This window comes from Cheilinus undulatus, linkage group 6 (genome assembly GCF_018320785.1).
Source record: "Cheilinus undulatus linkage group 6, ASM1832078v1, whole genome shotgun sequence".
Taxonomy (NCBI): domain Eukaryota; kingdom Metazoa; phylum Chordata; class Actinopteri; order Labriformes; family Labridae; genus Cheilinus; species Cheilinus undulatus.
Genome location: NC_054870.1, coordinates 12,148,397 through 12,170,796, shown reverse-complemented (window position 1 = coordinate 12,170,796; position 22,400 = coordinate 12,148,397). Strand labels below are relative to the sequence as shown.

General features: G+C 39.0%; 1 protein-coding gene across 1 annotated transcript in view; it reads right to left on the bottom strand.

Moving 5' to 3' along the window:
- Positions 1–268: 268 nt before the first annotated feature.
- Positions 269–22,400, bottom strand: part of march5 (membrane-associated ring finger (C3HC4) 5) — a 47,906-nt gene continuing 25,774 nt past the window's right edge. Inside the window, exons 2-6 of the mRNA XM_041789491.1 lie at positions 21,189–21,391; positions 5,429–5,559; positions 5,085–5,268; positions 4,783–4,949; positions 269–3,515 (exon numbers count right to left, since the gene is read on the bottom strand). Coding sequence (XP_041645425.1) covers positions 3,399–3,515; positions 4,783–4,949; positions 5,085–5,268; positions 5,429–5,559; positions 21,189–21,391 — 802 coding nt within the window. The 3' untranslated portion in view covers positions 269–3,398. The remainder of the gene's footprint in view (positions 3,516–4,782; positions 4,950–5,084; positions 5,269–5,428; positions 5,560–21,188; positions 21,392–22,400) is intronic.

The window sequence follows — 22,400 nt, the reverse complement described above, 5'->3', positions numbered from 1 at the left end:
TGAACAGCTCTGCAGTAGCTTCTCAGTACTAACAGTAAAATTTAAAAGTGATACTTTTGACTTTTACTAAAGCTAAGGAGTTTGCCAGGAATTTCTGGTGGATTCCTACCTCTTCTATGCACCTGTCCTAACAAATAGAAGTCGTTTTTTAAAGTTTCCGTACTGTTAAATACTACTGATCATTAAAATGACAGTATTTCCTTTTCAAATTTGTTTTATAGAAAAAGTATCTCATTTTAACGTCTTTGCAACAAAAAATACTCTTCAATGTTTGGAAAAATACATTTATTCACAGAACTGATAGCACAGGAACTCTAAAGTCAAAACCAGTAACATTTCAGCTTAGAGTCTTTTGGCTGACTGGAGGTGAACAACATGTGAAGTCTGCAGATTAAATAATCCCAGGAAGTCTTACTGATGTTACTATAGAAAGCACATCATGATCACAACCATTTACAAGAAACCATCACATTAAGGAGTCAGTTCACTAAGGTTAACAAAGCCTTTTCTCACACATTGCTCTTTTTAAAGTATGAGAACATCAGCTGTTCTTCCCAGAGTACCCACTGATGCACCAACATGTTTCTAACAACCAGAGAAATATCTAAGAGCCTCTTTTAAAATGGCGTCCCTTTTCACTGTGACTGAAAAGAAAATTCTACAGGAGAGATGGTCCTAAAAGACACCAGATTCACTTCACTAATGCTTAGAAGAAATCACAAACCTGAGCAAATGGAACAAAGATACTCACAGAGTGTTTTTCTCTGATTTCATGCTCAGGGTAGGAGGCTCAAATCTTAAGGAAAATGTCTTATTGCTGCTCTACTTCTCTCAATAATCACAAATATTTGCAGCAGGAAATGGCAGCAGATCATAAATAATGTCTAATACCTACTCAACATCAGCATCTTTAGACATGGAAACGGAGTAGTGCTGGTGGTCTCTTTTACTCTGTAGCTTATTTAAAGGCTAAACTTTAAAACAACACATCTGACAACAGCTGTCAGAATTTAACCAGCTCCTAACAATACCTTTAGTTATGAATAACACTTTTCACTGTGAGAAATAACATGATAAGACATTTGCTTTTTATTATCTTTAGTCCTAAAAGTTCAACTTTTGAAAAAGCCCTGCACTTGTCAATGTCCATCCTACTTGACTGGCCAATCAAAATCAAGAGTAGGCTGTACTTCTCAGCATATTTTAACAGAAATGGCAGAGGAGAAACTAATCTGATCTTCTGTTCAAGGGAGCAATTTCCAGGTTTACAGCTGCTGATCCAGGACAGAAATCCTGTACATTATTTCATGATGATTTTGCTCCATTTACCAACATAGAAAGAGATATTAGGCACATAGAATGATGGTTTACTGTAATACAGTAAACTTACATTTAACGCACGGCACTTAATCACTAGTTAGTATTGTCTCAGATCCCACACAGCTGGTTTGCACTTACAGGAAGTGACGACGGTTACACCGCCACAGTTTTCTTCTTCTACTTCTTTTGAACAGCAGTCACCTAAAGGACTTAAGGTGATTATAACCAAAAACTAACAGTTATTTTCACTCACTGCTGTTTTAGATTGTGTTTACAGAATTCGCTTTAAGACAACAAACTTATTTTGCCCTACCATAAATGTGTTTTTCTTGATTGAAATCTGCTGTTATTGCCATCAACACAAGCAAGCTAGCGAATGCAACCTTTAGCTTGCAAGCTAGCAGTACATCCACTATGTCAGCAAAATGGCACACTGCATTTGAGTATACTTGTCAGTTTGAACATACTTTGTGCTTTTGTGTACTCAAAATATACAGTATTTAGTACAGAAGTACATGATTTGGGACACATTGAAAATCTTAAATCTCCCTGATTTCTTTGGCATCCCCTGTAGGGGGTCATGGACCCCTGATTGGGACCCACTGCCTTAAATTACCTTCATATAACTTGAAACAAAATGTGTGCACCTTGACCCATCCTTTTCCATCATACTGAAACTTCTATAACAACTTTGTGCTCATCAATTCCACTTCTTTCCCGCTGGCAAATCAGAATAAAGAAGAAATGAGATTTTGAGATCTTTTAAACCACAGTTGCTTGGCTTTGGCTTTTCAAGGGTACAACTTTTAGAAGTAGAGTTGCTGCTAATGTTATGAAACAATTCTTTGCATTGTTTCATGTTTTCTTTGTGAAGTTTGATTGAAAGAAGAGAAATATTTAGCATAAAAAGCTATTTTAAACAGAACTAATGAAAACAACAGAGGGGAGAAAGAAGAATACTTTTCTGAGCAAGCTATACAGAAAGTATTGTGAAAAGCTGGTCACAGATGCAGGCTGCTGCTGATTAATCAAAAACTGCTGAAATTTATCTGATTTGTTCGATCACTTCTGTCTCTAAAACTTGGAACACAAAGATATGACCAAAGAGAATTTGAGCTTCACACCTTGAGCATGACACCAGAGGGAAATGGATCGAGTCCATCTGCTTTGCTAAATATCTCTAAGAGTAAGTGATTGAAGCGGGGGTTATTTGGTTGAACTGGCCCTTTAATTTTCCAGACTGCTTTCCAAAATGTCCAGTGAGTCACTTGTACTGATCAGTGTCTGAGTATCACTGTAGTCTGTGCCATCATAAAGACGTCACACTGTACCGTCACAATGAAAAGTTCATTTTTCCTGCTGAGAAAGTGCTGAATCCAACATCACCAGGGAGCTGATCAAGCCTCTATGTAGTCCATCCACAATGTCAGTCAGTCTCCGTACAACAGCTTCAGGTGATGATGGATGAACGTCACACAAGTGTTTTTATAAAGTAGGGTTAGAGCTGCAGACACTCAGCATGAACACTGCAGATACATTTGAATTAAAAGCTTAAACAGCTCAGTCTGTGTGCTGTTGTTGTGCACTGCAGCCATGAATCACAACACATTTGATTATTTTATCTTTAATACATTCTTCACACCGAATGTCGCTCCCTATAAACCCAAACATTGGCAAAGGCAGGGCTTCACATCTGCAAAATAAACATTATAAAACAATTATTTATTGTTATTAATATTATAAAACCTAAACAGACATGCCTCACCTCCTCCTTTAAAATACAGTAAGTTTACAACGAGGGTTAGTCATGTGATTGTTGAAGCACATCCACCAGAGATGTGAGTGTTAACGTGAGTGTGAACATGCTCCAGTCTCTCTTCAGCACATGGATGTTTAAAATGTGTCGTGTCGGTGAGAGGGGAGGAGGGGGGAGGTGTTGGGAGATAAAGGGTGACACTGATGCTTAGTGTTTCAGCAGCACTTCCTGTTCAGAGTCTGTCAGTTTTTATCCTCCCCCTCCTCCAGCTTAGCCAGCAGTCCATCCGTCCATCTGCCCTCAGATCGTCCTCAGAGCTTTTTCAGGCCTCCTCCTGCTCGGGGAAGTTGAGGATCCTGCGGTGGGCTTGTCTCAGGTACTGCTGCTGTTTGAAGTAGACCTTAAACGCCCCTTTGATGGCCACAAAGGCGATTCCTCCCTGCAAGAACAGAAATAAAACGTTTGAGAAAGAGAGATTCAGCTGCACACATCAAAGCCTCTCCACACTCAGAGAGATCTTCTTTCATTTTCACGCCGACTTTACACGTTTAAGAGCTCCTTACATCCACAAAACACACAAACAGAAGGAGGATCCTCAGGAAATCTCAAAGAATTTGAACTGAACTCGACTTTAGTGCAGTTTTTGTTGAAGTTACTCAGGCTGACTGGTAAGTTCCACTATTTCATCTATTTTTCACTGAAATTGGCTACTCCACCAACACTGTTGTTTCTACTGTTCTTATTTATTATTGTGATAATATAAGATTAATGACATTTATTGTGAGAAGTGTTTTGACTATGTTCTTTTTATTTCCTCTCACATGGCGTTCAGTCAGCAGTCTGTCAGAGTTCACTGGACAAGGACAAAAAGTGTTCAGCTGTGTTGTAGCAGCTCAGATCACACGGGCCCCTCTGGTTACCTCTCTGTCCTCACCTCCAGCTGAGAGAGGAGCAGGAGGTGGAGTTTCTTTTGTTCTGTAGTCATTCTTATAATTATTATTTTCACCAGCAGTGTGTACACTCCCTTAAAATCTAAAGAGGTGAAACAAGGACAGCAGAAAGGAACATAGCTCCACACCTACAGAACAACTTTAGATCACTCACCCACACAGTAAGTCATAACTCGACAACAGAAAGAGTTCTGCAGTGTCCCAAATCTTGTCAAGAGAGATTTTGTGGCTTCTAGTATTGTCAAATACTTTATATCTCAGGAATCTGTTCATTTACTTGGATGGTCACGCCACCTGACATTTTAAGGGTGTGAGATGCCAGAACATGAAATTAATTATATCATTCAAATATAATGAAAATGTATTTAAACAAAGTAGGCTTCATAGAACAAACTGATAAATGCAATTGACTTTTTTTTCTTTTTCAAAAAGGAAATAATAGATTCAGACACAAACAATATGCACTTCATGTCACTGACTTATATACACACTCACCAATCATTACATTAGGTAGGAAATTAGGAGACCACACTACAGATACAGTGGCTTTAAAAAGTCTAACACTTCCGTTAAAATTCCACAGTTTTGATTTATTATAAAAAAAGATTTGGTAAAATCTCAATTGAATAATCTACATAATAGGTGTTTTCACTTCATGTGTAGTTAAAGTGGTGACAACAAAAAGGCTACAGGTAATACACTCCTTTCATGGATAGTCTTCTCCAAATTGAAATGAGCGTCTCCTACTGTACCTACCAGGATGGTCCTCTGCAGGTTGGAGTTGACACTGCTGAACATGAGTTTCCCCACGATGGTGGCAATGGTTGGAAAAACCAGGGCACCACACAGGATCCGTGTGGCAGATACGTGGTCAGCCAAGGGGCTGGCCTCTGCTGGGATACGAGGAACTGGGCAGCCGATGCCTACAGAGATAAGCAGGGAGAAAGATGAAACTAAAAGGATAATGAGTGGCAGAAAGATCATCTTCTTCATTTAGTATTTCATCACCCTAAACAAAAGAAGCAGAAATAACATATGACCACAGCTGAGTCTCTGACCTGGGAAGATGCTGTTGAGAATCTGCAGTTTGTTGGAGTATTTCCTCCACAGACGAAGCACGTAGTCCTCCCAGCGGATCATCTTTCCCAGGATCAGCATGACGGGGATGGTGGGCAGGCCGATGAGCAGGAACAGAGGGTCTGCCCGCTCCATGACATCCAGGCCTTCCTTATGACCGACCACCTGAAGAGCAGACCAGAGATCAGAGCGGGAAATCATGACAGAGGAAAGAAACAAGTCCACATACTTAAAAATCATAAAACTTTAAAAGAGCAGGCAGACTTGGAGAAACCTCATCACATACAGTTGATTTGCACATAAGATGAGGGGCTGCTGCTTTTACCTGCATGACAGTGACGGCTCCGTAGGTGACAGCAGTCCAGTAGATGGAGCCCACCATGATGCCGGCAGCAGCAAAGGGGCCAGCTTTAGAGATGAGTCGGTCAGCCAAGTCCAGCACATAGACCACAGGGCCTGAAGGGGGAGGACAGCAAGGAGTTAAACCCTCATGAAGCTTTTATTTGTATTTAATTTGATCTTCATTCAGAAGATCAACTGACATTCAACTCTTTTATCAAAGTTTTACCCCAGTAAGTCCCAATAGTTGGGGTCAGATTAGAGGTATTTTGGCCAGATAATTTGCCTCTCTCTACTCTCAGAACAGAAGTCTGGTGTGGGACCTTGGTTTCAGGATATCTTGTCGAAGAGTTATCTGTCAAATTTAAACTTTGATATTTGGGTAAAAACTAAAAGTTGCAACAAATTAAGAAGTCTTTGGAACCTGGGGCCATTCTTATTCTGTTCTCGCACATGCATTACTGAAAATCATGAATCGTCTCACCCCTGAAACACTGACGTCACTCAAATCATGACCCAAAGAATCAAAATCAAACAGTCTTGAGATATAAAAAATTCACATCTCTAGTACACAGATACATCAGTGCAGATCATTTTTTTTAATAAGTCTTACAATTTTCCTACCATAAATATCTGTCACTTGAACCACACCTGGCTGTCACACTGTCTCACTGTCATTTATGTGACAATAATCTCAGGAGTGTGAGGAATGGTGGGGATAATGCAGAGAACATCATTACAACATCATAAAACAGCAGTCATGAGACTGCTCCTGGTAAAACTACCTCTCACACTTTCATTCATTTCCCAGAAGATAGACAGCTGACATAAATGTCAAAGTCCAGTTAAAGAGAAGAAGTTAAACCAGTAGGGCGACCTTTGAACACAAAGTTTCAGAGAGAAATGTAGTTAAAAAAAAAAAAAAAAAAAAAAAAAAAAAAAAAAAAAAAAAAAAAACACTAAGGGCACAAGGAAGCTCAAACCAAACAAACATGAGGCTGAGCAGGAAGAAAAAATGACAACAATGCAGTCATGTGAGAGTCAGACAGAAGCAGGTCAGGTTTGGAGCACACCTTGTGCTGTGGGGTTATTGACACACAGGGAGGAGGCTCTCACCTGGGTCAAAAATAACCAGACTGGTGCTCAAGTAAGCATGCTGGAAGGATTAACCTTAAGTCCAAACCAGCCCTCAGAGCACCACCCAGTCTCAAATCACCTCTGCTGCATCCTCCTCCCAGGACCCACCTCAGGGAAATCATGCAATATTTACAGGAAGGCAACCTGACAGACCCGTCCTCATCCTATTAATAACCGTCCTGGAGTCAGGGAGGAGAGCACATGGCACCGAGAGTCCATGTGCTGCAGAATGACTCTATGAACTGCAGAAACAGATGAGAGCACAAAGCAGCAACAGAATCTATCTTTAAATTATTCTGGCCATGATCAGTACTTACATGATGGAGAGATGGAGATCAAAACCTAGTTCCATAAGGACCCAGTTCCACATTTCTTTAAAACCCTAATTCAGTATCATTTGAGGTTATTGATATTGAAATCAATCAGGGCTATTGTGAGGTTATACTAAATCACAACACCAGACATATGATTGAAATCCAATTGAATGCAGTTAAATTACAAGCCAAAGTATGTAGCAAATCAGCAATGCAAATTAAATATGCCAGTATGCGGCCCCAGCCTTCAGTATGAATGTGGAAAAGTCACAACGAGGGGATGAGGTGACCCTACTCAGTGCTACCCTAAGAGCTGTAAAAGAGGCAAAAACAGGATTAGAATAGCCAATGGGGGAGCAGTGAATACAAATTCTGTTTCAAGTTCTATTAGTTAAAAATATTAGAAACAAATTTGGTTTGAATAGCTGACCTCTCACAGTATACAAGAGGTGAATATTTTTTATATCTTATTTGTTTTGATTTTATCAAGTCAAGAGTTTTTTTAATTAGGTATGTGGCTGACCTGGCTGATTGATAGTTCGGCACAGTGTAGCTGGTTGACACAGCACATCTCATATGGACAGGGCTGCTAGACAGGCCTATTCAGTCTATAATAAATACATAAAGGTTAGGGCTGGGTGATTATGCCTAATAATAAAATTGTTTTAGCTTTTTTCTTTCCTGTTTAATATTGCAGCAAGTACGCAAGGAGTATGGAGGAAGTCTGATGATGTCAACTAGAATACTGTTAGAAAAAAGCGATCTTATGTGAATAAAAATATATACGTAGATGGTGTGCACCGATGTCACTTTTAACACTCATATACGGAAACAGACGAACCTTTCTGTCCATACTCTGCAATCATTTCGTCCGTTTTTCATCAATTCTCTTGAAGCTTACCGACGCGGATTAAATGTTGCAATACTGCTGCCAATCATGGGGCAGTGTTCAGCAATAAGACCAACAGTTCAACCCAGAGTAGCAGAAACATTTGAAAGTACTTAATGAAGTTTTCTGAGGAAATATAAACAAATGATAAGTCCATTATTATACAAACATATCAATGATGTTAGCTCAGCTCTGGGCACAACAGCTATACAAGAACACAGCTGAGCAGAGTACAGCCGTTCTGACTCCACTCTCTGGGATGGATGAAGCAGCATCAAAGTAGCTCGGTGAGAGACAATGACCTCCAGTGGACTTGCTTTTCAATGTCCACTCCAACATAATAGACACATATCAGTATGAAAGCAATGACAGTTGTAACGTTCAAAACACACAGATCTATTTTCATGCATATATAGACCATAAATTAGCATTTAGTACAAGACACAATTGCTCTTCTGGTGTGGTGTAAAAATCTCACCTCTGCTTGTTCTTGTGAACCCGACATCTCGCCTTGTCTCATGAGCTGAGTATCTGATCACACCCCTATAAATACGTTTTCAGCCAAACTGTCTCTGATGATGAACACGAGGAATTTATTTCATGACTTATTCCATCATTACCCTCTGGCCACAACTTACTTTACTGGTAGCCATGCATCACTTCTCATTTCAGAGAAATCATTGTTTTTTTAAACTCTTCTGTACTGTGTTAGTTTTAGTGTAGTTGTATTCTGCAGGTGCAGTGCTGAGCCAGTTAACTAAAATGCTATGAATATTGTGCTTAATCCATTCATTCCACTTCTGCTGTTGTTGATCTCTGCTATATAAAAGATTTTTTACAATCCAGTCAGGTTTTAAATAATCTGTGAAGCCTCATCAGTTCACAAAGTCTGGTGACTATGAAACTATAAAGATATTAAAATGATTAATGTCTTTAAAACTACTTCTAAAAAGTAAACATAATCACCAGAAACAGCAACAAAATCTCTGATCATGTCTGTTTAAACTGTTTCAACCCTGTCCCTCTGTACATCTGATGACAGATTATTAATCAGAGCTGAAACACAGGCTCATGTATTTATAAAGTGGCTGAAGGTCATTTGAACAGCTTTCTAAGAAACATGCTCATCTCTGGGGAAGCCTGACATTTATAATCTTATTTTTAAAACAGTGATTTTGACACGTGTCTTATCTAGTTGAGAAATAAATATGTGAAGTGGCGTTAAAACGGTGCTGAGTCATCGGTCATTTTGAAAGCAGGGCTGGGTTCAAGAACGCGCTCCCCTCTGGTGTGTCAGTTGCAAAATGATGGATATATTATCCTTTTCATTTACGCCACAAGGCTGACACACAGCCCATAAAAACAGGTCGACCTTGTAGCATAGAGAGCTCCCATCACTTCACATTCATGACATCTGTGCTGGAGTTTGTTACAGGCTGGCAGAGCTGCAGAAACATCTCTAAGTCACTATTTAGGGCAAGGGCATGTTTAATAAAGGCAGGGGGATACAGCAGGAAATCTGATCACAACACGCTTTTAAAATACAAACCTATATATTTATCAGAACGTGTTACTTCAAAATCTGTTTCTCTCCCATGGAAACAGATGCTGAGCTTCAACCAGTATTAGCTTTTCTTTTAAGAAGCTCAATCTGTTTTTATTTCATATTCTTAAATGTTTTTAAAAACCTGAATTGTCAGAGGATATTCAGTCCAATATCCTTAGGTGGAAAATGTATGTCCACAAAGGGGGCTACTTGCTCAGCTGTCCACACTGACATCCATAAAGTTGACATCTTGTAAGAAATATTCCCTTTATGATCACGGAAAACTGTCTCCAGACATAAATTTGGTAAGGCAGCTTTGTAGGAAGGTGACATGTCCGTCAATAAAATATGTAAACATTTAATTAATGCAGACTACATGCCCTGTGACGGTCCATCAGGTAGTATCGGGTGACAGCCAGTCTCTGAGTGGTGTCTAAAGGCAGATTGTTTGAACTCTAGAGAAAGATGAATGACTGCAGACTTTCACTCTCTCAATGGTTGAACAAGAGCAAAAAATTCCCCCATCCTCTGATGTCTCCTCTCTTTTCTTCTGATGTCTCTCCTCTTTTCTTCTTTGCAGAGTAATCAAGTGCTACTCAGTATTTATCTGCTCAAACCTCAGTACAAAAGTCTTGCAAGTTGCCATGGTTCCTCAGATATAAACAAGAAGGAAACGTAGCAACAGGTCCAGGAACTAGCATAAAAACTGCAGTTTAGGCAGAGTAAAGTTTTTATGTCTCGTCACATTCTGAAGTGCCCTCTGGCGGGCAAGAAGTCATTTTATTTTCAATGAAAAGATTTTAAAACATTATGAAAATTATGAAGTCTTATATTTTAAAGAAAACAAACTCAGAATTTCACAGTTGGAACATTTGTAAATTTACAAGATAACATTGGAATATCCCAGTTTATAAAGTCCTTAATGTTGACATTTTAAACTCAAAAACTGTGGGTTTTACAATCATAAATTTCCAATGTTTTAAAGACAAAAAATGTACAAGAAACTAAAGTGACTCATTTATTTAATTTTTTCCCCTTATTTGTTCTCCTTAGTTTTTACAATTTTGATTTTTTTTCTTGAAAATGAGCAGAACTTTTTATATTTCTTAAGAGTGGTACTAATATGGCATCATAGTAATAGATAGTTTATACATAGATCATTTTCACGAACATGTGTATGTAGGTCTATTATGTTGTCATGTTGTTGATGAGAACAGTTCAAATTGATGTGTACTTTTCCAAGTGGGTCCTGGGGGACTTCGTTTTTCTTTGATATAAGCAGTGGCAGCCCTAAGAAAAAAGGTTTGAGAACCACTGCCTTAAATCACTGTGAAAACAACTGGAATGTATCTCTGGTGTGTTTTCCTCATAAGAAAGGAATTAAACAGCCAAGAAATAGGCCTACCCATGGACCTCCAGCTGATTTAGCGGCTAGATGTGCTTGCTGGCTATTTATTTTATGAGTATGTGTGACAGTGACGGTGAGAGCAATTTTGCCACTGTTTGTAGCTATTTAAAGATGATAAATATGACTCCAACCTGTGTTGGGACATTTAAAGGAAATTCCATGGATATTTGTCACCTTCATCTTGTGAAAACTGTAAGTATTCAGATCATGCATTACCAGTAGGCAGTCCAGATTTAGTGCAGAAGTATAACCAGGCATCAAGGTCGCAAAATTTGAATCATAATCCAAACCGAAAAAAGAAAAATTACAATGAAATCAGAAGTCCAAAATAGAGCAGTAGTAGTTGTGTTTCTTACATCCATATCACAAATGAGTTACCACAACTCCACCCACAATGCACTAGTCTAAAAATACACAGGGAAAGCAAACATTTGCTATGAGTACCCAGTCAGGATGCTGATGTTTTGTGTTTGTTCCCTGATTCAGAGCTGATGTCTTAATGATCACTGGTTGTCAATAAATGCATGTTTAAAAATTAAACAGCATGAGGGAGTCTACCTGCAAGTTATTGCTTTTCCTGCGGGTCTAGTTCTTTTTATAGGAATATCACCTTCACTGGCATGCATTTTAATGCCAATCCTATCTTGATAGCTAGTTATTATTATCCAGCCCAAGGTATAATGTAGGTGTGTTTTAATCAGGCAACCTGTGACATCTTAGTCCCTGGCCAATCAACATGCAAGCTTTCATAAGTCATTTTCAGACTCACTCAGTTATATTTGGGTTATAGGTTTCTACAGTCAGGACATAAGTCAGACTTTATTACGCTGTTTGTACAAGCAGCCCAGACGTACTTTCCACAACTTGTATACAATTCAGCCACTGTTTGCTGTAGACCCACTACTGCAGCAGACTCTATAAAGGCAGTGAGTTTAGAGCAGGGGTCAGTCCATGCTAAAGGTCTTTTCTCTGAACTCCTTCAGGAGAGAGACAGCCGAAGAAAGTAAGCAGGGTTTAATACTTTATTTCAAAAGTAGCTGTAAACACAGAAACTCTCTCTGGACTTTTACTGCTCCTGTGTTAGCAGAACAGATTGATCTTGAGCTGCCTGAGTGCATTTATTTGGCATATTTTGATGACAGGGTTGGAACCTCTTCCGCTTTCTCCCTGCCTAAGCATTACGCCATCACAGCCAGGGGGAACTGGGTTGCCCTTAATGGCCGCTGGCAGGACAGAGAGCTGAGCAATCCCTTTCAGCCGCTGGCAGCAGATTCCATAATTAAGATAATTAAAAAGAGGGGAGGGGGGATGTGAGGGAGAAAGGGGAAAAGTGCAATTTGTCAGTAGTGGGCATGCATGCTGGCTCACAGTTCCAGCTGGCTTGTTTACTCTGTGGGCAGAGCGTCAGTGAAGAAGGATCAGCAAGGACACGGCGTCCTCACAGCTATACTGCTGGCCAAATTAGCATGACGGGGCGGCTGCAGCAGGTGCTGCTGGGAAAACAGCCAGCATATAGATACTCTGATGTCTGTAGACTGCAGTGTTGTCTGTTTTGGTATCCCTCTGTCTTATGTGAACTGAAACAATGAAGGGCTGACTTAATAAAACATCGAAACACAGCTTACATTGGGTCATCTTTTTACTTTTTGTTCTAGCTTGGCACTAAAGTCACTTGTTAAAGTTGTTCATTTACATACACTTTGCTTTAACTCAGAAATTTAACCAACAGGTTTCACCCCTATTTTAATTCCAAGCAAGCATGTTTATTGTCTTCTTGATCATAAATTTAAACCCTAGTTTAACAAGTTTTACATAAAAAGAGACCAAGAAAAAATGTTGGCGCGCCTGTACGCTGTGTCACAAACATGCAAAGCGATTCATTTCTCCACAAAAAAACCCTCTGTGTCAGGCACTAACTTACGATGCAGCTTTTGCTTTTGCTCACAGAGATAAATAGCCCAACACTACACCAAGCTTAAACAAAGATAAGATGAGCAATTTCGACTCGAGAGATGCGCAGCTTACTGTGGATAGGAGAAGATATTTGTATGAACTGGAGTACACCGAAGAACAACTTATACATATGGAGAGTCAGCGGGCTGAAAGAGAGACCAGAGAAACTTCATTGGAAAGTTTTGAGAAGGAGAGAGTTCGCATTTTTCACACCTACACCACCAGGTAACTCGTACAGGCGAGCCAACATATTTTCTTGTCCCATTTTTACATAAAGCTTGTTAAACTACACAGATAAAAATGTTCCCATTTACAGCCACTATGCCACTATTATCTCTCTGAGCTCGTAATAACCACAGGAGCAACTTTCACAGAAATCACTGGAGGTTAATGCCACTACTATAGCCAAGTAACTCATACGACCCAACTTCAAAAATCCTGAAAAATCCCTTTAACCTCATCGAGTGCTTTCTTGTCCAACATCAGTGTCTGACTTCATAAATGCTCTACAGAATGAATTGGCACAAAATCCCACAGAAACACTCCAAAATCTTGTTAAAGGCCTTCAAAGAAGAGGGAACTATTATAGCTGCAAGGGGGGGGGCAACTCTATATTAGAATACATATATTTGAATACGATGTCATTACAGTCTCTGTTGGTGTCATGGTAAGACGGCAAAATACTTTTGTCCATAAAGTGTATATTAGTATGCAGGTTAACCATCACGTATTTCTGGTGCTGGCTTGTGAAGGTGGCTGCTTAGCCGTATTGCTGACTGAGCAGACACTATCGCTAAAGGAGAGATGGAAAGAGACAGAGGAACAACAGTTAAAACATATTTATGACTACAATGCTCCAATAATGGCAAAAGCATGAACCAGTAAAGTATGACAGTAGACTGATCAGTTCAATATTAACTTTAACAGTTATAATGACAAAATGGGACCACTAATGTTAATTACAGTGAGGGCCAAGCCGCTGGTGTACTAATAAGGATGATAAGTTTCAAACTAAACACGATGCCCATGAAGAACTTGGCTGTCTGTATAAAAGGCCAATCATGAAGGTTTTTTATCTCATCATCTATAACAATAATAAAAAACAGGGAGGAGACTGCAGCAGTGATGCAGCACAAAACAAAGTGTTTCACCCCTCCTGCTCACTTTAAAGTGCACAGACGCTCAGCACATCCTGCAGCCAGGAACTCAACTCCTCACACAGTACAAACATAACCTCAGGTGAAACGAGGACAGGTTTTTCTCCTCATTTTTGTCATATCACACATTAAACATAATAAATGTGAGTGTTGGATGCTGCCTTTGATTCAAACTTCAGTTCTGTTTTATATTAAGGCAGTTCACTGAAGGATTTATGTCAAATATAACAAATAATTACATCAAAGTCATAGAGCTCTGTATCTGACCTGAACAAAATAGTCCCAATGTGAACAACTGGGGAGTCCAAGTAATAAATCCTATTAACTTTCAGTTGCACACATTAACCAAGGTCAAACATCTTGCACCCCCAGAGATGCAAAAATGAGCAACTCCACATCATCTTTTGCATGTGGTGCTCTGCAGGATCCGGTCTGACTCACGCCATGTTCAATAGAAATGTCACCGTCACAGGCGTGAGCTGTGACGAGGTGTGAATGTGATGATTGAGTCTGAGGGAAACACTGGGGGACAGCTGTGATTTCATGGACTCATCAGCAGAGCGGCGGCGTTACTCCACTCATTCGTTTGATGAGTTGCTCCAGTGTGACCCAATTTCACTCCCAGACACATCCAGCCTCTCTGCTCTGCTCCCTCATCACCTCTGTCTCACACTTGATAATGGGATTACGAGGAAGACACTTTTCTCTGGGGATAAAGATCATCTTAGGCGAGGTCTTTGCATAAAACACAGCCATGATTTTACTCCCCAGCCAGTCAGGTTAATCTGTCTTTGGGGGCTTGTTCTGTCCTTTCTGTGTTTACACCATGATGGGCAGAAATCATTTGACCTATGAGCTTTTTCTAAGTACAACAAAAAGTATTATTATTGTCATTATCAACAAAGAAACTTGACAAAGCACAAGTTGTCTGAATTTCGTTTTACATAGCGATATTGAAATCAGGTGTAAAAGGTTAGGTAAAAAAAGTCAAACTTATTTGTAGCTTAAAGGTTTATTTTTTCTTTACATTTTAAAACGTGGATACTGGCTGAGCTCACTGGGTCAGTTTAATTCACAGTTGATGGTTTTTTAATTTTTAAATGAATAATCCAAAATCTAGGAAAAAAGCCATTAAAAATAGTAAAGCAAAGAAATGGGTCCTTAGTCCTTTAAGGCAGTTGGACATTTCATGTCTTTTGTTGTTGGTTTTCCCACTTTCGTTTCTCATTTTCCAAAAAGAGATGATAAACAAAAAATTGTTTACTACTTATAATCAAGTTTTTGTGTTTGGATTAAAAAGGAAAATAATAATTGAATAACTGGTGCTGTAACATTCACCTTTTCACGAGAACTGTACAGGGTCACACAAACAGAAAAGAAATTGATGTTACTTTTTTGATTTCCCTTTATTTGATACAAACAAAAACTGGGAAACAACTTATGTCTTTGTACTGAATCTTGCAAGTTAAGAGAAATATCCACTTGCCACTGACCTTTCTGTCTGTTCTCTGCATTCATTTGTCTGTATTTCTACACTTTGTCTCAAAGGTCACAAATACAGACCAAACACTGCAGTACCACCAGTAATCATGGGGGCAGTGTTGAGAAATGTAGCAGGACAGTGCAGGAGAACACAACAAAGGTGGAAAAAGTGAAAAAATGGCTGAACTTTATTCAGTTTTCTAATGACTACAAGGGCAGAAAGAAAGACCAACTACAAAAATGCAGCATTGCAAAAAATTACAAAAATACAAGAAAATCAGGCTGATTTTGCTCCAGATTCTCCCTTTAAGACAAAACTTGGTCAAATCCTTACTTTTGATGGTTCTGAAGATTATTCTTTTAGTTATTTCTGTGGTGCAAAGTGTGCTGAGAGTGATTCAATCTGCTTGGAGGAACGCCAGAGCTACACTGACTTAAAATCATTCAGTATTGGCAATCCAATATCCTGTTGTGTGGGGGAAACCCAAGGATAGTCGAGCATATTCTGTGGATTGTCACATTAACAAAATGACAGCCAATTAGGAGGTGGGTTGACTTAAGTGGGAGGCACAACAACCACAGCTAATTAAATTTTACTTCCTCCTCTTTCTCACTCTTTTTGCAGCATGTTCTGCCCATGCTGTCTTCAAGACTTCAGTCCTGTTTTTCTTCTTTGTTGAAATTTCAGTTAAAAAAAAATCTTCCTTCTGTCCCCCGTCAGCACTGTTTACTCTAAAGAAATGTTTAGACAGTGAAAGATTTAGTGGCTTCAAGTCCTTCGTAGTCAGGATTCTGTTGGTAAATTAATCTGTAAGTGTTTATTTTAGTCATATTGCTGCTTTCAACAAACTACAGAGACAAACTGTCAAATCTATCATTTTTTGTCATTTATGCAAACTTGAGTTACCCATACTTCCCCCATTGGTTAATGTTTAATTAATTTTTGGGGCAGAGATGACCAAAGCGTCAAGTCTGGCCCCAAAACTTAAGCAGGTAGCCTGAGTTCACATCCATCCTGCAGCCTTGCTGCATGTCATTCCCTACTTTCTCAGCCCTGTGTCCAACTCCATCAACTCGTCTGTCTTTATGAATAAAGGCATAAAAAGAAAAAAAATAAAACTTTGAATATTTGGGCTGGATAGCTCAGCGGCTGTAGTACAGGAGGCTGGGGGGTTAAATCTGGCCTGGGCACAATCATTTCCAGTTAGGACCCTTGGTCAAGGTCCTTAACACCATAAAAACCTTTACATGTTTCAGATGTATGTCACTTAGGATAAAAAAGTCTGTAAATGATATCCTAACATTGTATTATTCTTAATACATATGTGACTACCTTGGCTTGAAAGAGAAAAGACAGGAGCCTTCTAAGTACTTTTGAAAAGTTATTTTGCCAACTTACTACGCACTATGAGAATAAAAATACATTTTCAGTTCAGCTCAAATATGCCCAGTCAGTTACCATAATAAAAGTGAAAAGCTCATAACTGTCACACTTGAATATAAATCCCTTCAGATGTTGTTCTAAGAACTATAATTATTTCCAGTTCTCACAGTGTAAACATGAGAAAAACTCATCTGTTGAACTGTTCTTAAAACCATGAAGAAGTTCTTCCTGTTGAAACCATCTAATCCCTGCGGGCACCATCCTTCCACAGATCTGCCACCAACGAGAGGAAGCTCCCTTTCAAAATAAACCACTGACTCATGCTTCACAACACCTCACTGCTCATGTCCTAACCACTTTAGCGTTAAAGCATGACGTCAAAAGAACGAAGTCTGAAGTGGGTGACAGGAGCTGATGAGCAGGAGGGTAGCACATTTCACTCTCTCTGACTGAGAAAAAAGCACTGTTGTTAAGTGTTTTAATCGTGACTTTAAAGTTACTGTGCCACACAAGGACTCAATTCATAACTTGTCCCAAAGCCAGAGCATATGACTGCTTAGGCTGGCTGACAAACGTGTTTGTTAAAAATTCTACAAAGTACTTGCTGTCTTTTTGGCTTCATTTGGGACATGAGCGTGGAATATTATCAAATAAGATAGTGAAGTACTTATGTTAATATTATCTTACGCTGCTTGGTAACTTGTAAAGTATGTTTTTGCCTCTGTTTCCACTGCACATGTTTGGCCTTCTCTTCACATGGATGGTTACGTAGCGTATGGAAGTTATTCTTTACCTACAACACATAGCATATGTATACAAAGGATGGGACATCCAGAGAATTTTTTCCTAACTACATACCAAAAGAGGCAAAAACATGATATGGAAACACTTTTCTCAAACTTTTCAGAACTGCTAAAACATAAATGATGGTGATGAACCATCTGGATGATACATAATCCCCGATACAAGTGACAAACAAATAAATTGTTTGGTCTTTAATGCTGCCATCTTCTAGACTCTACTGCTGAATCACATAGGAGATTTTTTTATACATCATAATAAGTGATCAGTTGGACAAACTCATGTGTTTGAGTTGTCCATCTCCACGTTTTTAATAATTATTCAAGGGAAGACGGTCTTTTATAAATCCCAAATGGTTTCTGATCTCCCAGATGGTTTGGCATGTCTTTTCATTAAGCTTTAAATGCCATGTGAGTGTCACTGGTTTAACTCAGTTGGTAGAGCAGGTGCCCATAAACAGAAGCTGTAGTCCTCAATGAACTAGTAACAGGACTGACTTCATGGTCACTGTTTGGTGCATGTCTTCCGCCTGTTCTCTCGCCCTGTATTTTCTGTCACTCATCAGCTGTTTGTCTAAATATAGGTACAAAACGCCCATAAAATAGTCGTATAAGACATGATGTCAAAGTGCAATTAACCTCAAGTAAATTCACGTGGGTTTTTGTCGTTAATAATGCATTTAAATTAAGCTTTTATTTTGACAACCCTATTTCTAAATTCAGCTTTTTACTCTGTGGACTTGCAGGAACTGATTTGACAGATATCTCTTTGCATGTTTTCTGTCACCTTTGGAAACCCATCAACTGTTTATCTTAGTCAGTTATGATTTATTAGTAATGAAGGGAAAGAAAATACACCGCCCGCGTCTACAAAAATGGACTCTTTGACGACCACATATCACAAGAAGGAGGCCTTCACGCTGCAATCCTTCACAAACACATGGCCACAGCTCCAAAAACATCCTGTTAAAGCTACTCTAAGGGAAAAGCCAACACCCCAGCAGTACGAGAGGCTGAGCAGGTGTTAACAGACATCAACAGCACCTGGACATTGTGTCCTCTGTTTTTGATGCAATATTTGATGGACTTGAAAAAGAAAAATTAATCAAGTTACACAATCTACTGCTATTAACTGCACATTTAAACAACCACTGTTTCAACTGACAAAACCCTCACAATCAGTCATAAATCAGTATTGACATTATTAGTATAAAAAGACAAATTTTGCTTTTCATCATCACAGAGCTCAACATACTGCAAACTTTTTTCATGACTGTTAAATTCACCAGTTGGGGCCAATAGCCGAAATTCACAGGTGCTCCAGTGGGCTCCATCAATCAGAAATGTTGCGTTCATTCTTTGGACGCTTTTACCCAAAGAATGGAAGCAGTACTTTTACCCGATATCGCAGATAAAGCATGTTTTTTTAAAAGCGAGGTGAATAACAAAAAAGCTTATGTCTCGCACATGACCATAATACATCTTCATTTACTGTTTTAATTTTCTTTTGTTGAAAAAATAACATTTTATTCCCTAGTAGCAGGAGAACATGAAGTTTTGTAGAAAAGGTGGACTCGATCAGTCAGAGATGTTGCTTTGATACTGTAGGACTGTGGGTAAAGAATCACAAATAAACCATGACCTCTTTCTTAAAATGAGACTGGTAACATGTCTTCTTCATCACCCTCTATCATTGTCTCCTCAGTAGTTTGGAACAACCATTGAACTCACTAGTAGCAGTAGAATGCAGAAGTTTTGTGGGTAAAGGCAAGTACAAGGTTCAGCTTATGAAGAACTTAAATACAAAAAAAGAGCCTGAGAGGCAAACAGACAGACACACATCCAGCAACCAACACAGTGCAAGTATTCAGCATAGCCCTAGATACTATAAATACACCTGAACCTGTTTACCAGCTGGGCCAGGCTTCATGCACACTGACATTGTCTTAGGGCCAGATACTGTCTCAAATTTCAACTTTTCTTTCTTTGAGGTCAACCCAGCAGCAGCCTGAAGACTGATGAGCAACCAGACAACTGGTGTGAACTAGTTTAACTTCTATGGCCCCAGGCTGGACATTTACATGTACTGGTCAACACGGACTGCTTTTGCCAAACCTTGAATCATTTCATAGACAGACATAAAGACAGTCAGAGCTGAAACTTATATCTGAGCACTTGCGTGTCTGATGCTTAAGAAGCAGTAAAGTCCTTGTCACTCTGATGTGTCAGGATAATTTGTGCAGTTGTTTCTCTAACCTGCAGCTGGTAAATCAGTCTCTAAACAGGTCGAATAACAAGTGAGCCCCCTTCTGTTCTTCGTCAGGCTAAGAGGAAATGTTTACCCAGATCACCTCAGAACCTCTGCTGCTTCGTGGTAAATAAACATGCACTAACTTAACAGCTCTCAGAGCTTTGGGTACAGTTACAGGCAGCAGCTATTACAGCATGATCAAAAAGGAGCGGCTACAGCCTGCTGACATGGAAACTTTCCCTGTGATGCTGCTTATGCATCACCAAATGGTGGGAAATGATTGCTGTCAGGTCAGTTTTACAGTGCAGCAAATTTAATAAAGAGTAAAGGATTGGAAAAAAGGGGTGTGATGAGACTCTTATCTCATGAGACGAGACAAGATGAGATTTTACACTTTTTTTCCATTTTGGAAAAAAAATACATGGGTGGATAATATGTCCCTTATACAACTGAAAGTCATATTTGCAAAGCATTTAGGTCCATTCAGAAATGTTTAAACTAACTCCTCTTGTACTGAATATGCTATCAATGCTTACACACAGTTTGTCTTGTCTAACTCTGACACAAATGTTTTTAATGCTCCTCGAATCAGACCGTCAAATCAGGCATTTTGATCTCGTCACACCCCTACTTGGAACCTTTCATCAAGTCCTAGATTCTAGTGATATATAGTACAAGAGAAGCCAGGATTTATTTATTCATATCTCTTTTTTTTTTTTACAAGTTTTTCGTATTCATGACACGCTTAAAGAGGACCCAAATGAGTCAGGTAAGAAATTCCAGTCAAAGACACAGTCAGGATGAATGCAGAAAAAAAATAGGGGGTGTTTATTTGGTTCATTATATTTTTTCCTGGTTGTCAAATCCTGACGCCTACTACTGATGACACAGGAGTACAATCTTCCCATTGTTCAATGAACTAATAAACATTGTAGGAGATATTTGAGGATGAAATTAAGTATCTTAAGAACTTCAACTTTAATTTTTATGTTAAAATCTGTAGAATAAAAGCAAGTAACACCTACAATTCAATAATGAATTGCCAGGGAGTTTGTAGTCATACTCATAGCTGAACTTTTTCAGTCTTGTCTTCATTGACATTCTTTCAACACAATGACATGCAACAGAAAAGGCTACGCCAGACAAAAAAAGCATCTGAAATCTTCCCTGCTTGTACAGTCTTCAGACTGACCTGAAAAATTGATTGATTCGGAATCATGGTATAATAAAGCAGCAATTAAATTGCAGCTCAAATACAAACACAGTAAGCCATATGTCAGCTATAGAGGGTACAAGCACTTTGGTATTTCTGTACACTGCTCTGTGATGAAGCATATCAGCACTGAAACAAAACTTAATGCTGAGCTAGTAAATGTTGGTGTAGATTTAAATATATCACTCTATCATTTGTTTGATGAAACCCACCGAGTTTGGGGAAGACGATGAGGTACTCTGCATTGCATTGTGGGCAGGCCACGCGTGCCGTGCTGTTGCCTCGCTGCTTCTCGTCAACCCAGCGTTGAAGACAGGCCTGATGGACCCACTTAGTGGAGCCACGGCAGCGACACGGACGCACCCACTCGGCTGTGCGATCGTCCTCGTCTGTGGCAAAACACACCCAACAGCTCCTGAAAACAAACACGCAAATAACTACGGATGAGATAAAGGCAAGATGACACAGAGAGAATATATTAACCTGCAAAGAGGACTTTAGATTTCTCGGAACTTGACTTTGTTTTCAGTCAAATGTAATACGTTTCTTTAGCAAATTTCTCCACAGAGGACAACATTTGTTTATTTAAGCATCTCTTACACATAAATCTTTAAAAATATCTTTATAAGTTCTGATTTCAAGGCAACAACACACACTCTGCACACAATATGTATCACAATACTAGGTTCATAATATTATTTCATTGGGGTTTTTTAAATCAGGAAGTTCTCATTTTTTTAATTGAAATCAATTTATGAATGTATATGAATGTTTTACTTCAAACCTAATCTTTTGGTCTCCTTATTTCCATTCATAAATACAGTACATATTTTGCAGTTTTAAGTTGTGTAGTTACTGACAGGGAATGCACAGATGCATCAGTTTAACATCAGTATCGGCCAATATTGGCCCTTTGACAAACATTGGCCATTGGCTAATAATGTGGGCATGAACTGATATAAGCAACAGATGTTTATCTGTTGTGCTGCATCAAATTGATGGTGGCATTTTGTACACCTAGGCAAATTTAGAGAAGAGATTTATTACTGAGCTGAGAAGGTGACCTGTTTCAACAGTCAAACATGGGAGAAAACTGAGGTAATTGAAAATTGAGGGGAAATGAGGCATTGAGAGAGTCTTACACCAAAAAAAGAAATGGAAAAAAACCTGCATCAGAGGCTGCCTTTGGTTAAATTGTTATTTCAAACATCAGTATTGGCCATCTGCCCTGGTTTTTAAGTGCATCTCTGTTTAGTTACTAATACAACAGTGTTTTTGTTTATAACAAAAATGACAATAATGCCTTAAAAAAAGACCTTTTTGAAACTTCTGTTTAAAATAAAACATGATTTTTAAAACAAATATGATAAATGCAAACCTAAATCCAATAAATGCATGTACAGTAAAGCACAAATAGGTAAATT